The sequence below is a fragment of the Anser brachyrhynchus genome, assembly GCF_964034855.1.
Source record: "Anser brachyrhynchus genome assembly, chromosome: 12".
NCBI lineage: Eukaryota > Metazoa > Chordata > Aves > Anseriformes > Anatidae > Anser > Anser brachyrhynchus.
This window is the reverse complement of record NC_137707.1, coordinates 21,979,967-21,996,746: the sequence shown is the minus strand read 5'-3', so window position 1 is coordinate 21,996,746 and position 16,780 is coordinate 21,979,967. Positions and strand designations below refer to the sequence as shown.

At 41.5% G+C, this 16,780-nt stretch overlaps 2 protein-coding genes across 8 annotated transcripts in view; one reads left to right on the top strand and one right to left on the bottom strand.

The window, feature by feature from the left end:
* The window catches only part of ANKRD27 (ankyrin repeat domain 27), a gene marked incomplete at its 5' end in the record, with an annotated part of 63,911 nt that overhangs the window by 7,757 nt on the left and 39,374 nt on the right, over positions 1-16,780 (top strand). For 3 of the 7 annotated variants that reach the window (XR_013938284.1, XM_080552269.1, XM_080552268.1), the window contains one exon: positions 11,107-11,506. The exons of 1 other annotated variant lie outside the window; for it this stretch is intronic. Coding sequence is in view for 2 of the 6 variants with exons in the window: in XM_080552269.1 (XP_080408395.1) it covers positions 11,107-11,506 (400 nt within the window). Of the gene's footprint in view, positions 1-2,176; positions 4,387-11,106; positions 11,507-11,937; positions 13,514-16,780 lie in introns of those variants that run through there. 3 more of the 7 variants (XM_080552270.1, XM_080552271.1, XM_080552273.1) reach the window with 3 other exon arrangements.
* RGS9BP (regulator of G protein signaling 9 binding protein) lies at positions 8,786-11,038 on the bottom strand (the record flags this gene model as incomplete). The annotated part of the gene is made up of 1 exon (XM_080552297.1): positions 8,786-11,038. One exon carries the CDS (start codon positions 11,036-11,038, stop codon positions 10,325-10,327), a length of 714 nt encoding a protein of 237 aa, XP_080408423.1. The 3' UTR covers positions 8,786-10,324.

The following is a 16,780-nucleotide window of genomic DNA, read 5'->3' as shown; positions in this document are numbered from 1 at the left end:
CGAGCTGGACTTTACCTTCCTCAGAAGAGGGGTCTATCGTTGTAAATTTTTGCATTGCTGTCCTTAGTCGATCGAGAAATTCTGATGGGGTCTCAGTTTGCCCCTGTTTTATGGTATATAACCTAGACCATTTTACAGACTTTGGTATCGCACTTTCCAAGGCGATCCTAATCCATTCCTGATATCTTTTTAATAACCTATAATCACCCTCATCATCATAGTCCCAGTTTGGGTCCACTCTGGGCACATATACCTCCACAGTTCCAGGTAAAACTCCTGACGTTACCTGGGTCTGTACTTGAGTTTGTGCATTCTTAATTACCAGTTGCTTTTCCGTTTCCTATAATGCTGCCAGCATTATCTCTATATCTTTCCAATCGGGATCTAAATTCTTTACAATCAGCTCAAACCTCCGGGCCACTGATTCTGGATCATCCCGGTATCCTTTCACAGCTTCCTTCCATGAATCTAACTCAGCAGTTGTGAAAGGTACTTTTATCCGAGCTGGTCCGTTAGCCCCCATAGCCTGTCGTAACGGGGCTTGAATAATGGGCCCGACCTTACTTCGGGTTCGAGCCGTGATCGGGGTAAAGTCTCCATTCCCCCAACTCTCATTTTTCTTATCTATTCTGCCGTTTCCTGAGCTCGCCCCCACGCCTCGTTCTATTATCTGGGGCGGGAGGACATAATCCTCCATTCTCTCCTCTGACTCATTCAATTTCAAACATCTCTGCCCGATACTGCACGCCGAACAACATCTTTTCATTTTTCCTGCCCCTTCCTTCTTCATATCCTTTTCTATTGCCAGGATCAAAGGATCCTGTGGGGCTAAGTTAATTCCACACTCCTTCTGCCATTCCGGGTGGTTTCTCAAAGTGAAAAACATATCTGCGTATGACACCTCATCCCACTTTCCTTCTCTCCTTAGAAACAACATTAACTGTAGTAAAGTATTATAATTTAAGGTTCCATTCAGTGGCCATTTTTCCTCACAATCCAACTTATAAAGTGGCCACCATTGATTACAATATTTTATCAACGTTTTCTTATTTTCAGTTCCACCGGGGGATCCCCCTATATCTTTCCAATGACTCAAGATACATCCCAACGGGCTTTTCTTTGGAATCCCACTACTCTGCTGCCCCCCCATGTTACAGTTCAGAATGTTTCTTGTTACACAATACAAGCCGGCAGCTTTCCACAATAACACCAAGATCCTAGTAACGTTATAAAGAGTATAATCAAAATCCCAAAGACAATAGCCAAGGTCAAGTTCCACATTTAAACACAACGTAATACCAACCTCGCATGCAAAGGTTACTTGTTTCCCAACAGCAACTGAGTGCTTTCCAAAAAACCAAATGCCGTCCTGCAGAAAACTTTTACTTTCTGACTTACAGACGACCCCAATTGACCGGTCAACCAAATAAACCAAAATAAAGAATATAATCACTTACAATGATGGGGTCCGTGTCTGCCTCCGCAGTGATCCGTTGAGTCGAGGAGTCCCTCCGGGAAATCCCGGGGGTACCCTAGGGAGTCCTGTTCCCAGCGGGTCCTGCGGTCCGACAGAGAAGAAGTCCCATCTGGGGTGCCAGATTGATTCAAAGATCATAAATCCAATTTCTTTAAGTGATTTATTCTTTATTGACGGCGCCGGATGCACGGGGGATCTTTCCGCCTATCGTGCATCCCGAGGTGAAAAGCCGTCCCAAATTTATACATCACAGTGATTAATATTTTATTAACGCCTATACATATTCATTATCTAACCCCGCCTACTCTCGCTTCTCATGCTAATCAGTTTTTTGTGTCCTGCGCCTGCGCAGATCCTCTCAGTGGTCTTGGGCAGGGGTCGTCGAGCTGTGGTCGGTGGTCTCAGAGAGGAAGGCCATAAGTCTTCCTCACAGTGTACTTTTCACCCTTGGTCAGGATTCTGCTGAATTAGCTTTCTTCCTAACCGCAAGGACTGTTTTTTCTTCGAATCTTCTGCTCATTATTTTCTTATCTTGGATTCCAATGTCTTGTTCGAGATATATTGCCCGTATGTCCTATTTTGAGATACATTGTCCGTACATCTGCTTCCTGCCCTACACCTAATGTTCTGTTCTCCTTTAATAGTTTCATTCTTAACCCTTTCTTATCTGGAATCGCCTCAGCTTCCCTAATCAATATGTATAGGCGTACTCGGGTTTCTTAAGAATATGTAAAAGCAATGTTCTATATATTTAGAAAGTTTGACGGGTGTGTGTGCGTGTTGGTAGAGTGTAGACTCCTCGCACACCCAGCGCTGTTTACTTGCCTTTTATAAATATTACTAAATTCAGATTGAGTTGTATCTTCATTTATAACAGCTGTAATACCATAATACCACCACATAAACAAATCTGTCTTGCTATGGCAAAAATGTGATGTATAATATCTCTGGGAGAGTATTTCATAATGTTATAAATGGCTGAGTCCCAAATAGGATTACAATCAAAGTTTACAATTTATTAAACGAATAGAGGCAAGCAAACAGCGCTGGGTGCGCCGGGAGTCTCTGCTCCACCAGGACGCACACCTGTTACGTAAGGCGGTTGGTTTTTATGCTCCTAGGCTAATACATATTCATTACTACTTCTAGAAGAGGCAGGGTTACTATAATTGGTTTCCCGAATCCGAAGTCCTCCCAGGTGCAGCCTGCTTATCAGTCTCTGTTAGTTTCTCGGGGGCCGCTCGGACAGGGAGGCTCATATTCTTCCTCCTTATCTAGTGGTCTCTTGGCCGGCTGTCAGAAGTTGCTGCATGTCCGTGCAAAGTCAGCAGTTTTTCTCTGAAGAAATCCCTTTGTTCTCTTCTCGCCTAAACCCAGGCCTCAATGTTAACCCTTCAAACCCCTTAGTGGCACGAATTGCTGGACCATTCCTTACAATAACATCTAGGAAAATCTGATACCAGAGAATAGTGATTATGTTGTTTAGTTTCTATACAGGATATTTTTTATCTTTTTTTTTTTTTTTTTTTTCTAAGCCCAGAGCAGTCTAAAGTCTTGCCAGCGCTCATATGTCAAGCAGGAATATCCTGGACAATTCCTCCAGCTTCACTGCTATACAGCAATAAATTTGGCAGATCTACTTTCATAGGCATTCTTGTATGGAGGGGTAAATGTAGATTGTGGCTGGCATACACACTGCTGTTTGCACCCTCAAACACACATAAAATACAAGGATTGCAGCAGAGAAATAGTTGTGTGGTTATAGCATTATTTATGGCTGTTGTCAGCACCTGGAGCAGTCCTTTGGGACCAGACAGCCAAGTGCAAGTGCGAGTTAAGACACATGGATTATTCTCCACTCCAGTTGCTGCATTTTTCCAGACAGTCCTGGGGTGTGTAAGGTACCTCCTCCCCCTAATCAGGGTGACATCCCTTGCCTAAGGGTCAGCATATTCACCCTATAGATGGCAATTTTTAATCTTCCTTTCAGTACTGTCTTAGAAGAAGTAGTTCAATGTTCTTTCATGACAAAGTTGAAACCATCTCAAGCAAAGTTCCAGAAGTATATGAGCATATGAGTCTTTGACACAGTTATCAGGACTGGGGGTGGCAGGAAGTTCTGAGGATGAACCAACTGACGCCCAGAAACTCCTTGAACAAAAGTCTAGGGTGCAAAGGGATGTTTTGTCCCCTCCTGGTTTCCTACTAAGAAAGGCAAAACCGAAGCGCTGTGAATGTGCATCCATCTCCTCTCTCAAAGCTATATTTAGCTTGCTGGAGAAAGCTTAAAGGAGTATGGAAAACGTCCTAAAGCCAAACTAGATTTAAGGTTATCTATGAGGCATGTTTCTTTTCATCTCCAACTTGGATGACTTCTTTCTTCAACATATTCTGTTGAAATGCAGAGCTCATCTCAACTGTACCTAGAAAAATACTCTATTATCAGGAATGCCAGTCCTAAAATGAGGATACTAGTTTATGTCACTGCTGGAGTAAAAGCATTCCAGCACAGGGGCATTCTGTGTTCAGCTGGGCTTTCCTGCATTATGGGCAGTATGTAGGCAGGGAATACAGTAGACTTGTATATTGTTTAAGCTTGTGTAATAGATTGAATAGGTGGACTTACCAAATAATATAAAAAAAATATAACGAATTCATTGTACACTTTTCCAAGTCTTGTCCAAAACACGAATAAATATCAAATCTAGAAGATGCAGGTTTGTAATTATAGCACCATTATGAAGTTTATAGCTACCTTCAGACAAAACAATTTCCAACAAAACAGATCAGAAAACTAGGGTACAGATAGTATTAACAATTGGAAATGTTTTACTTCCAACAGATGCTTAATGGATTACATCTCTTGTGAAAACTGAAATTATCGTTCTAATTCTGCAGCCTTTAATTACGTGAGTAGTCTTTGCACATGTAATTTCTGATGAGTAGTGATGGCACGTATAAGTAATGATTCAGACCACTCCCTCTAAGACCTAGAACTCCAGTGTGTATTTATATATAAAGTTACACATGCAGTTAGCATATTAGATTAAGTTGCGAAGAGAGTATCATGTTTGGTGTGTCAGCTACTCCTCAGTCACATTATATGTTATAAATAGTTAAATATTTTCTTTTGCCTTTTCTCATTTCCATCTTTCTCGCTCTTTCCACCCCCGAGGATTATGCTATATATATATGGGTTCTTCAAGATTGTACAAAGGAATTGCATTTGAATTTTTAAATAATTATTTTTTCTTAAGACAATTATACATGACTGTATGATGTTATGCACTATTCTTATTAAAAACAAAACAACAAAACAAAAACAACAACATGATTTTCAAAGTCATGTTTTAGGCTCTGTAATTGCTTAATGCTGACACATCAATGAGTTTGACTGTTACATATTCTTTGAACATTTGTGTGCAAGACACAGACTTGCCTGATCATATACTTCATTGAAGTTCTTAACATATCGTGAAAAACTGACCAAAATAAGTTCCAAGGAGGTGAAAGGCACAGCTCATGCGTTTATTCTGTGATTGTGACTTCCCTTACCATGCACTTGAATTTGAACTAGCTTTTAGAGGATTTGTTTGTATAATTTGGTGGAGATGTTATTAGTAGTATGATAAACAATGTTATGTAATAATAGTATAAATAAAACACACTATTCAATCAAAACCAACCAAACAAACAAAACCAAACAGCACTGTAGAGGCTCAGGAAGCAGATTTTCTGACAGAATTACTAGAACAGAACAACATAACTGCTTTTCCTAACTAGCCTCTGCAGTTCACAGAATTTCAGAAATGCCGTAATTTTATTTATATTTGCCTACACGGCTTCTAGTCACACAGTTTCCCGCATGCAATGTTTGTCCATGGCTGTATATAGGAGATTGCAGAGGAGACTTCACATTGATTAAATGCCATGTGACTTTTCACCTTCTTAAAGGTTTAATCAGTGGTAGCTGATTAAGTTGCATTTCCAACTGCATCACAACACTGCAACAGCTAGCTGCCAGAATGGATGGCAGAATCCAGCCTTCTGCGACCACTTTATCCCAATAGCGTGAAACAGTGATAAAAGGGGCTGTCTTTGGACTGGGACTGATACCAACTTGTATCACAAGAAGTCAAAATACTGTAATCAAAATATTTTTACTCTTATTCTGTACTGAGTTAATCAGAGAACAGGTAGCCACTTCCAGTTAGAGATACTACATTTTCTTGGTCTCACTAGATTTAAGACACTACCTTCTTATAGAGAAGCCATAGCTTAATATTTTGATGCAGTTACGTCCTATTTAACAAAAAGCGTACTTAGCTAACATACAATGAAGACACTATTTGCATACATCCATCTTTTTTCATTACCTTGTCCTTCCCTCAACACATATGGATAATTTTATATGAGAAAGACACTCTTTTCTAATCCCACTTTTACTGTATGCTTACATATGCATACAGCATATGCAGCAAATGCTGCTCACGTGTAGACTACTATTTTGTCCAGATTCCTTCCTGCATTAAAAGACTTACATAATCGCATTGAGAGAGAGCACTTAGAGATCTATAATCCACTGGTCTTCCAGAATGACTTTTTACGTAATGAAAATCTGTGAAGGGTAAATATGTTTACTAGGAGTTCCATTAGTACTTAAATATAATGTATTTCTGGAAAATATACATAAACAACAGAAATCTTATATAAGATGAAAAGGAAAGCCCATAATCAATCCTTTCAGACTGCAAACTATAAGCATGTGTTTAATTTTGAATCCAAAAGCTAATGACGTCAACCAGTTTACTCAGTTTTTAAATAACTACATTCACATAAAAAAACATGCTTATGTGACGAATTTTGAAACTAATTTTATTTCATATTCATAAAGCTGTTAAGTTTAAAGTGACATTCCGCTGAGGCAACATGAGGACTGACACTTTAATTTTGGTTCTGTGTTCACTTTGTTAGCAAATTAAAAAACTGTGTGCAATTTTCTTAGATTGATAGATTGGGAGTCCTGGAATAAAATCACACATTGCTGCATTTAACAGACTCAGTTCAGATAGTTTGATACGACTGTTATCTTTGTTGCTATCAATACCACAGGACCAAATTTCACACTCCTTCAACTGTGTATATCTTCTGTTAAAGCAAATGCAAGCTTTGCTGGATGAACGAGGATAGAGTTTGGATCCTAATACAAGAACCTCTGTTAGTCTAGCCTAGTATGTTCTCTAGTTTTCAGTTTCCAAAGCCAACTTGCTTTTACTCAACAATACTGAGCAGGCAGTGCCTAAGACAACATCATGCCTGTTATCCTGAATGTTGGTGTACCTGTTTCTTACGACAGAGATTTTTTGACTTTCAAATGTCCGATTTCCCTACAGTATAAATTAAGAAATATTAATATGTTCATCTGCGGGTGTGTGAAAAGGGCGTGTTTATTTAAAGAAAACTCTAACATGAGGACTTCGTGTATTAGTTTGATCCCTTTGGTTGAAATAGGAACTTTTTCTTTAGAGGAATGAATTGAAAAGCTGTGTCAATATTTCAGTTTTTGTTTGGTTTTAATTACTGCTGCAAGCCAACCAATAAGCTACAAGAATGTTCTTTATTTTAAGTTAAATAGTGACAGTAACAAGTTTTATTCAAAGTGTAGAAAATACCACCCATGCACAGGCAAAAAAAAAAAGAAATTCAAGTCAGCAATAAGATTTTAGTATATAGCAAAGTTAACATATGTATCCTATAAATAAGAACAAAAGAACCGAAGTGGAATAAGATTCGAATTAAGCAACCAGCGTCTTCTTTTGTATTGAAAACGCAGTATCATTCTTGTTCACTGTTCAGCATCAGAGTATCTGTATTCTCATCATGCTATCTAAATATAGAATATTTTGAAGTTTGACTTCACATTATTCACTTACAAAAACAGCATTTCTAGTCTCCTTCCAGTTGTATTCCAGTGGGGAAAAATCTAAGGCTGTGAATCTAGCACATTTCTTTATTTCTTAATTTAAAAGAAACATAAGTATCTTTGAGCAGTGGTGGCTTCATATTGTTTTGATTTTGTGTGCTCTAGTGCCTGAACCCTGTCACATTGAACGTACACTTGTATCAAGTGGTTTTTTTTTTAATAGTAGATTAATAGCAGGAATGCTATCCACTTAGATGGTGCCAATCCTCTGTTACAATTCTACTTCATCTTTTAATTTCACATGGCTGAAATGTGAGATAATACATATTTTTAGGAACAAATTCATGATGAATAAATCCACAGTCAGCTTTGTCTTAAGATTTGAAAATACAATATTTTTTCAAGGTTCAATCCTTTAAATATTAATCGTGTGCATACTCGAAGTACAACTTACATAATTATAAGCTACTTATATGAAGTCTTTGGGTCCTGTATTATTCAAAATCCTCCCCACCCCAAAAAGCCATGGACTGAAAATTTACAACTTCTGAACTCACTGAGTCTTGCTTTTGAAGATGAGATTACCTAGTCTTAAACACAACTCTATAAAAATAACCATTTTTAAACAGTATATCCACTTTAGGATACTAAAATACAAGATAATGGATGCTGTAGATGCTACTATTTACTTATCCACCAGAAACTAGACTTCCATTACTTGGATTTTCAGAAATGTCGTTAAATGATCTGATTCCAAAAGGAACATGAACTTTTCAAGAAGTGCAGAATAAAGTCCAACTTCTGATCCACCTGCATGTAAACTAAGTAACGGGAGAGTGCAAAGAGTGAAAATACGCATGAATCCTTAGTGACTAGTGGTGGCAGTCAAAATTTGTACATTCTCCTGCAGCTTTTGCTCTATTTTCCATAAACATGTTTACTCAATATTATTGTGAAGGAGATCTTGACATTTAAATCAACAGACAGACTAAAGCAGTAGCACTGATAGAAACAGACTTGCCTAGTAAGAATGATGCTGGGGATCTCTAAGAACCTAAGTTAGCTATTTACAAGACACATCCTATGGAATGAGTGAAATACATAAGAAAAAAATGTGGAGTTTTACAAAACCATGGATTTCCACGAGAACAGGGTCTAGACTGGATCAATGTGCAAAACTCACATTATTCTTCAAAGTAATGATAGTCATTAGCCTTTAATTCAGGCCTCTATTTCACATTCTTTGTCCTCACCTGCAAGTGGCTAGATTCAAATTTGTTACTCGCCTTTTCTCCCCATATCCAGTTCTCTTAAGTTCTAAAGAATCAACTGGTGCAGTTTTTAAAATTGGTTAGTTCTCAACTCAAAAAGATCAGCTGTCCACAAGTGTTGACAACATAATTTTATTTAACAAACCTACAGATTATTGTCTAGTAACATCACCAGACACATCTGATTGTTACTTTTTGATAATGTGTCCATAATAATCAGTGCGGCAGAGTAATTACTTATTAAAGCCCCCACGTCATCAGGTCCTTTTATTTGCCTGTGGAGTCTGGAATGGATACTGTGTATTTACAGGAACAGAACAAATCTCCTTAGGTTACATAATAAAGGAACATAACACATGGGTCTTTTTTCAAGACAATAATAGAGCTTCTCTGCAAAGTTAGTGTCTCCCCAGTTCTACATTTCATCACTGACAATTTTTAGGTAAGCATTGGAAAAGTTTTCTGCTGCTCTTGCATTTATCCTCCAAAACTGTAGTGCATGAAATTGGACCAGTTATGGGTCCAATCCTATAGACTTCCTCTTTCCCACACGATTAATCAGACATGAATGAAATATGAAACCAAGACTTTTTGTTTTAGCTTTGTCTGTATTTCTGCAAAGAACTCAGAGGTTTTTTGGAAATGTGACTGTACATATAAAGGGAAAAATCCCTTCCCATCAATGTAAGAGATAATCTCTTTTGGGACAATTAGAAAGGTCTGCCTTAACTCTACATCATTTTTGTTTGCCAGACTACTTTCAAAAATTATTGCATCTGTTTTGGGTGGATTCACTGCTTCTGTCCTCATAGTTAACTGTGATGTTCAGACAGTTTCCTTCTACAGAAAGAATCTGAACCAGTGGCAAGAATCAGCCTTTCTGCAGGGGAAGATCGTGATAAACATGGAATAGAACCATGAGGCTTGCTAGTATTTTTCCAAACATGCAACTCTGCCTTTTTCCAATCTGGATGTGGAAAGCCATTAGTCATTAGTGTGCGCTGTGCCAACCCACGTAACTGGGTTCTGTACAATGCAGTCTAAATCTACCATCAGTATTTGCTGAACATTGCTTGTTTTCTCAGTCCTGCTCCTCGCCTCCCCTTTCCCTAATCATTAACTTATCTAGAATAGACACTTACATTCTTTTATTGGGGTTTTCATCCTTCCCCTTTCCTCCACTGAAATAATATCTTGTGTATTTGATGAAAAAAATCTCAGTGCATTCTATTCACTTCGTTAGCCTCCAAATTTGTGTTACTCCCAAATACTGTAAACAGTGAGCAGCAGCAAACAGCAGAGCCTATTCGAGAACAAAAAATACAGGTTTCTGAGAATCATGATCTATTAATAGCAGACAAATCCCTGTTACAGCCAGTAGTGTTAATACCCTGATACTTCATAGTTAACTGTTACAAGTCCAACAAACAAACACATCCTATTTGCAGGCTGATTTACATCTGTTTTCTTCAAAAAGCACGCAGAAAGAAACTGTGCATTTTAGGATTTTGAGAGGGAAAAGTTTTCCTTTATTTTTTCAAGTGCTAGGTTTCAATTCTCAGCTCACCCGGGCGACCTGTTTTGAGAAGAAACGCGAGGCATGAAGCGCTTCACAGGCAGCCATGGGGGCTGCTTTTCAGAGCCCGCACCAGCCTAAGAGAGTTTTACCACGCACACTGCCAGGACAATGGCGATAATGAGGACAGCGGAGAAAATAATCCCAGCTAGAACTTTGCTGATATCGCAGAAGGATTTATTTTCCTCCACAGAGATCATGCCAATAGAAGATGCGCCCATGCTGATGGTGGATTTGAGTTCAGCCCCAGGGTCTTGCTTAGCCTCTACCGTCCACTGGGGGACATTGACCTTCATTTCCATCTCGTACATCATTTCTCCTACCTGGTTGATTTCATTTTCTAGGTCTTTCAAATCTACCACGTCTATATTGTGCTCAGCCTCGTATTTCATGTTCTGGATGCTCATCGCCCTGGCGGCCACGCCAGAGGTTCCCCCGCTCATGCCCGTCTGGATCAGGTGCTTTTTGGGGACGTTCAGCGGGAACTCGTGGCCCAGTTCCAGGGCTCTTCTCATGTCAATCTCCAGGATCTCTAGGCACGTGGAGAAAATCACCCATAGCCTCTCGAACTCGGCTTTGTCCTCTTTACTTACGCTTTTGTCCTTCAGGACCGCGGTCAGCTTGTTCCTGTTGGCCACTGCCAGCTCCTGGGCTTTCTGCCGGGTTTTCTTGAGCTCTTCGCGCAGGTTCTGCGAGTCTGAGGTGCCGCCGATGGTCAGCACCATGTGCCGGTAGCAGGCGGTCACCTTACTGAGCGCGTCCAGCAGCGCCTTGCATTCCTCCTTCACCATGGCTCCGCCGTCCTCAGCCGCTGCCGGGACCGGGACCAGGCAGCTGCCGCAGCCCGGCACTACCAGGCATGGCGAGGGGCGGCTCCGGGTCGGGCGGGCGCTCGACACCCTCTCACCCTCCTCCGGGTCCCCTTGCGGCTCCTCAGGCGCCTCCAGGAGCCGGGGGTGCGGGCAGCATCCCTCCCTGCCCGCTACCGCCGGCGTGCGGAGGGACCGGGCTGCCTCATCCCGCCTCGGAAAAGAAAAGCCAAAGCTCCGGAGGACGACCGCCGGCTGTCCCGTCACATGGCGCCGCGCTGGGAACGCCCGTAGCCCGCCGGGCCCGGCCCTATAAGCCCTCGCAGACTCCGCCTCCGCAGGCTCCGATCCCACGGCCGCCCGCCCGCCCGCCCGCTTCCTCGCTCGCTCCCCGCCGCCGCCCGGCCGTTGGCTTCGTGCGGCGCCGGGCCCGGCCCGCCCTGGATCCCGGTAGGGCTCGGCTGAGGCGCGCAGCGGCCGGGGGAGGGGGGCGGCCGACGGCGGTGGCGCACCGAGGCTGGGTTGTTGGTGAGGTGGCCCCGCCGCTCCAGGAGCGGCCTGCGAGTCGCCCTGCGGCCGGGGGGCGCGGCGGCCTCCGCCGCGGCCTGCTCGGGGGCCGGAGCCTCCTCCCTCAGGAGGGAGAGGCGGCGGCGGAGCGCTGTGCCCGTGCCCCAGGGCCCCAGTGTGTGACCACGGTCCTCCCGCCGCCCCCAGGTTCACAGGGCGCTGCTGAAGTGGGGTTAGCCCTGGTGCGGGCGGTGGTTGTGTGCTATGTGCGCTCCCCGGTTCCTGCCCTGCTTCGTGGTGCGCACTTTGGGTATGCCCAAGTGTCTCAGGTGCTTGGGGAAAAAGGTTTGCGTTGTTCTCGCCTCTTCTGTTTGTGTTTTTTTAAGAAGGCCGATAGGAAGTGTGAGTATGCAGTCCAGAACTGCTGTAGATAGCTGGAGTCAAATCTTCGTATGTCAGAAGGGGCAGAAAACACTGAAGTTTCTTACCAGTGAATGATATTTCACAGACTGCCCTTGCACATATGTTGAAATCGTTACTACAAAGAGCAGTGAGCTCTTGACTTGTGTGTTTATTGTACATCTGAGCCTTCTAGAAAAACAGATAAAACTGTGTTGAGCACTGCAGAGCAAAGTTATGTTGTCTTTATTACCTGTGATGTGCTTTTGCCAAAGCAGACTTCTGGAGAAATTACTTGTCATAACATGTGCTACTACATGTGCCTTGATGTTTGTGGCTAACAGAATGGTTTTCTGATGTGATAGTAACTTAAAAGATGTGAGAACATACTTCCACAAGAAGGGGGAGTGTGACCCACTCCCTTATCGTGCTGCTGCCACGGTGTGGTGCGTGCTGTAGGCAAGATAGTTGGCTGTGAGGAGCAGGCTCCAGACAAAGCAGCTTTCAGGTGCTGAGCCTGGTCTGGAGAGTCTGTCCAGACTGCGCTCCCTCTTCTGGATCTCAGTAGTTTTGGAAGTCAGTCGCTTGCTCCACTGACTTTTTGTTCTGCCTTAATTTTGTACCTAGTTACAAGTCAGGTAGCTTCTGCTGCAAGCTTGCCACTTGTGGAAGAAGCTACCTTTTAACTTCCATGGCAGGCTGCCAAGTTACTACGGAGTGTGCTGAGCAGCTCTCTGCCAACTTGTGCGTTGATAGTCAAAAAGTGATGAATCAATAATGTCTGGCTCCTTGCTGGAATGAAGAAACACAAGATAATTTTGACCTTGTAAGTGACGTCTTGTAATTGCTTAATTATTGTCGGGTGGAAGAAGGATTAGCTCTAGCTTTGAATCTGGAGTCCTGTGTGACTTGTGTTAAATTTAGTCCTAACTAAAGAATGCATTTGTGTGTGTAGTAGCTGCATTCAAAGTCTGCTACACCTCACTGAACCTGCTATTCGTTGTGGCACACAAGGATCTTGGAGCTCAGTTTCTCTGAAAGTATCTGAGAAGGAGAGGGGATGTTATTTCAGCCACATGTGACTACTTAGAATTGCTGGCACCTTTGGGTTTTATCTGTATCAGATAATGCCTCAATACATCTTTAGGAGTATTAGGTGGGAAGAAAGAGGCTGTTCTTTAGATTAGTTCTAAATTAAGTGTAGCTGTATGCATTTATCCAGTTCAGGTAGATTGTGGAAACTCCTAAAATTCAAGCTGTAGTTCATCAGGCATGATGTTAAGAAAATCTAGACCTTGTTACCACTTTGATACAATGTGCTGACTAGGTGAAGTATTGTCCTGGAAAAACTATTAGGAGCAGCATAATGAGTAGGAACAGAAATGTATTTGCTGGTTCTGTGGAAAGGCTTCCTTGCAGCAGATGATGATGACCATATTCTTCCTGTTCCAGTACTCTTAAATATTTGCGAAGTCTTCTGTGGTGCATCTTGAACACTACTACTTGTTTAATCCTATATCGTCGCTGTAATAGACTTAAGCAGTATTTTAGGTAAATACAAGTCTGTTTTGTTTAAATGGCTCATAAACTTTGTCTGATGGTGTTGTTTTTGGAATAAGCTCACAAACTGAATTCAGTTGTGCTGTGGTATGAGAAAGTTGAAAGCGAAAGCCATTGTGAGATGAGGAAAGAAAATAAGAATTGGATACAGTGAAAATGAATCTGGTTGTGTGTCTGGTAACACTATGCAGTTTCCTTCAGCTTTCCTTTGACTTGTTTTCTTTTAAGCATTTTGCCAGTAAAGTGTCTAGTAATGGTCTGCTTTTTTTCCTCTAAGCTTCTAGCAGTGATGAGGTAAGACTAGTGCCGGCCTGCAGCAACTTGGTTTTCCTATTGAGAAGTGCACAAAATTGATTAAATTCATTAAATATGAACAGTATATGATATGCTGTCAACAGTGGTGGTCTGTAATTCTGCAGTCAAGAAACAGCATAAACAACTGTGCCCCGCATCCCTGTATGTTCAGTGTTCAGGCCCCAGTACGCAGGCTGGGGAAGTCTACCCCTGTCTTGCCTCAGGAACTAAAGGATCAAAATAACTGGTCTAAGTAAAATACTGCTTATCCTCATATTTCATCTCAGCTTGCGTTTGTGTGGTCCATCCAGGTGTCCCCCAGATAAATGTGTGTGCTGATACCTCTGCAAGCCTGAGGAGGTAAATACATTTCACTAATACTCGGAAGAAGCATCCATATTTGATAATGTTTTGGGAACTTTGTACCTTTTGTTAATGTTTTTCCTGTAAACATATTAGTTTTAATGTTTGTGTCTCACTGGTCAGCATTTTCTGCATTCTTTTTCCACAGCTTGTTTGTGAATAGCTCAGGCTTCCCTATTTGAGACTTAAATGCAGCTTTAGTAATGATAAGCCAGAGAATGGATATGGGTGGCGGACTTGTAGCTATTCTAATATATTTTTAAACCTGCCAGAATTAAGAACTGAGAATCTGGACTATTCTGTTGTGGGGAATGCAGCTTGTTCCTTAATACTTGACTAACACTGAGAAAGGTGATCTCCAAAGTCAGGGTAGGTGGCTGGTTAAAAGCTCGCCTGTTGAAGGATGAGGTGCTCATAAAACAGGTTCCCTGGAGGAAAGAAATAGGTGACTTAAGAGTCAAGTCCATGTGTTCTTTGGCCTCAAGTCTGAGGCAAATAAGGTTTCCACATCAAGCTATAGTGCAAATACACTGTTAAAATTGAAAGGGTGAACTTTTTTTTTTTTTAAAGAATGAGCTCTGTTTTAGGTTACAGGAGGGGGATTCATAATGAAAAGCAGCGTGAAGAACTGAAAGAAACCTGCTTGCATGGTGCTGCCCTGCTGCTGATGGATGCTGTAGTGTTGTGGGAGGCCTGTGTGAGAGCATGGGGGCAGCCGTAGCAGAAGTGGTAGGGGAGATGGAGCTCCTAGACCCTAAAAAGGGAAGTGGTGTCTGCATGCGGAGGGGTGGGCAGAGACAAAAATAAAATAAAGAGCTGGTGCTGGGAACTGGAGATGTTTTACCTTTCACTTGAAGAAAAATGTGACTGCAGGGGAGATGCTGAGAGAAAGGAGCACCTTCCTGGAATAACATTGCCCCTCCTTCCCAGAACCTGCTGCATCACTGTCACACTCAGTCTGGCATAACAAAACTTAGTTTTTCCCTGGTTTTTAGGAAGCTTTAAGCTGACTAATGCAAATTCACCGCTCCATAGTCTGATAATTCAGAGGTGGTGTTCTGACTTAACTCGCTTTCACAGAAATCTCTATAAGCTGCAGCTGAACGTAAAGGGGTAGAAGTAGGTTGTTTCCTCTCTAACTGGCCCTGGTAGTGAGGTGGGTGCATCAGAACGTGTCTTAGAGCTGTATTTTGTAAGATGCTCAGTGTTATTCCCTTAGAGGAGGGAGTGGGCTTTCTTGTGTGTCTGGAAACTGAAAAGATCTTTTGTTTTTCTTCCTTGATGCAAATGCTGATTTGAGGTCTCAAAGTCCGGACTGTAACCTTTGCCTTCAAGTAGTGTAAATCTGAGGAGTAACACTGCAGGTAAAACAGTAGCTAAAATGGTAACTAGTGTTTTATTTGGACTGAGACTAGTTAAATTCCATGGTTAAATTCCTGTCTGCTTGCAGAGTGCTTTAAGATGTTCCTGCTAACAAAAGGTGCTTTTAAAGTTTTTTGGGGAAAAGCAATTCTGTTAAAAAATAATTTAGAACTGGGCAACAATTGCTTCCTCTGGGTTTCTTTCTACAGAGCTCTGGGGCTTGCTAATATGGTAAATAAATACGAACTTTATCAGAGGTGTCTCTGTATAATGATTAGCTACTCTGAGCTGAACATCTCATAGCTGAATAATAAATTATTGCTTGTTCTGATTTTTTTCATTCTTCTGAGCCTTTCACTGAATGGTATTCTAGTTATTGGTTTATTCTATAGTTGTTACTGCTGTAGAGCCTGCAAGCCAAGATGGAATTGATGTCAATATGTGAAATGAACAAGCCAAACACAGCCTTGTGCTGTTCAACACCGAATCCGAAGTGTTTCTATACAGAATCCTTGATTGTGTTAAAGGTATTTTCTCTGTAGTGTGTTTTAGGTCCTTAATGGTATAGCAGAATATTCAGAAGATGTACTTAAGAACTGAGTAAATAGTCATATATCACTTGTAGGATGTGGATGTAATGTAGCTGTCAAGTAAATGCAGTGACATCTACATTAATGACTGTCTATTTCAAAATGCTTCTTAAAAGGATCTGAAGACTGGTAGGTCTGTAAATGTACCTGACTTGAGCATCTCTAAAGGAAAAATCATCAGTGAGAAAATAAACTTTCATAGTTAAGTCTTGCTCATTGCTTTCAGTACCAAAGGTTGTAAGACTTTGTTTCCAGTCTTTCGGGAAAAAGTGACATGCTTGGATTCCATGGTGTATAGCACAAAGAATAGCTAAAGTTAAAAACAACAACAAACAAATAAACAAAATCAACATACATGTCGTTAGAATTATCAGTCTGTTCTTAACCTATAAAGGATTTGGCTGTTCTAAGGTTATGCTTTTTTTAGAGAGTAACATAATGCCCAATGGATTCTCTGATCAGCTAGCTTCTATTCTTCTAGCACTTTGAGGGTTTTTTTTGTGTTTACGGGCATGAAGCCTCACATTTAAGTGATTCCATTTAAACATTCTGAGATTAGTACTTGTGTATTGCTTTACAGCTCAGCATGATAGAATTTAAGAAACTTAGTGTGTATGGCTTCTGACAATTTTTAATGGACTTTCACTTA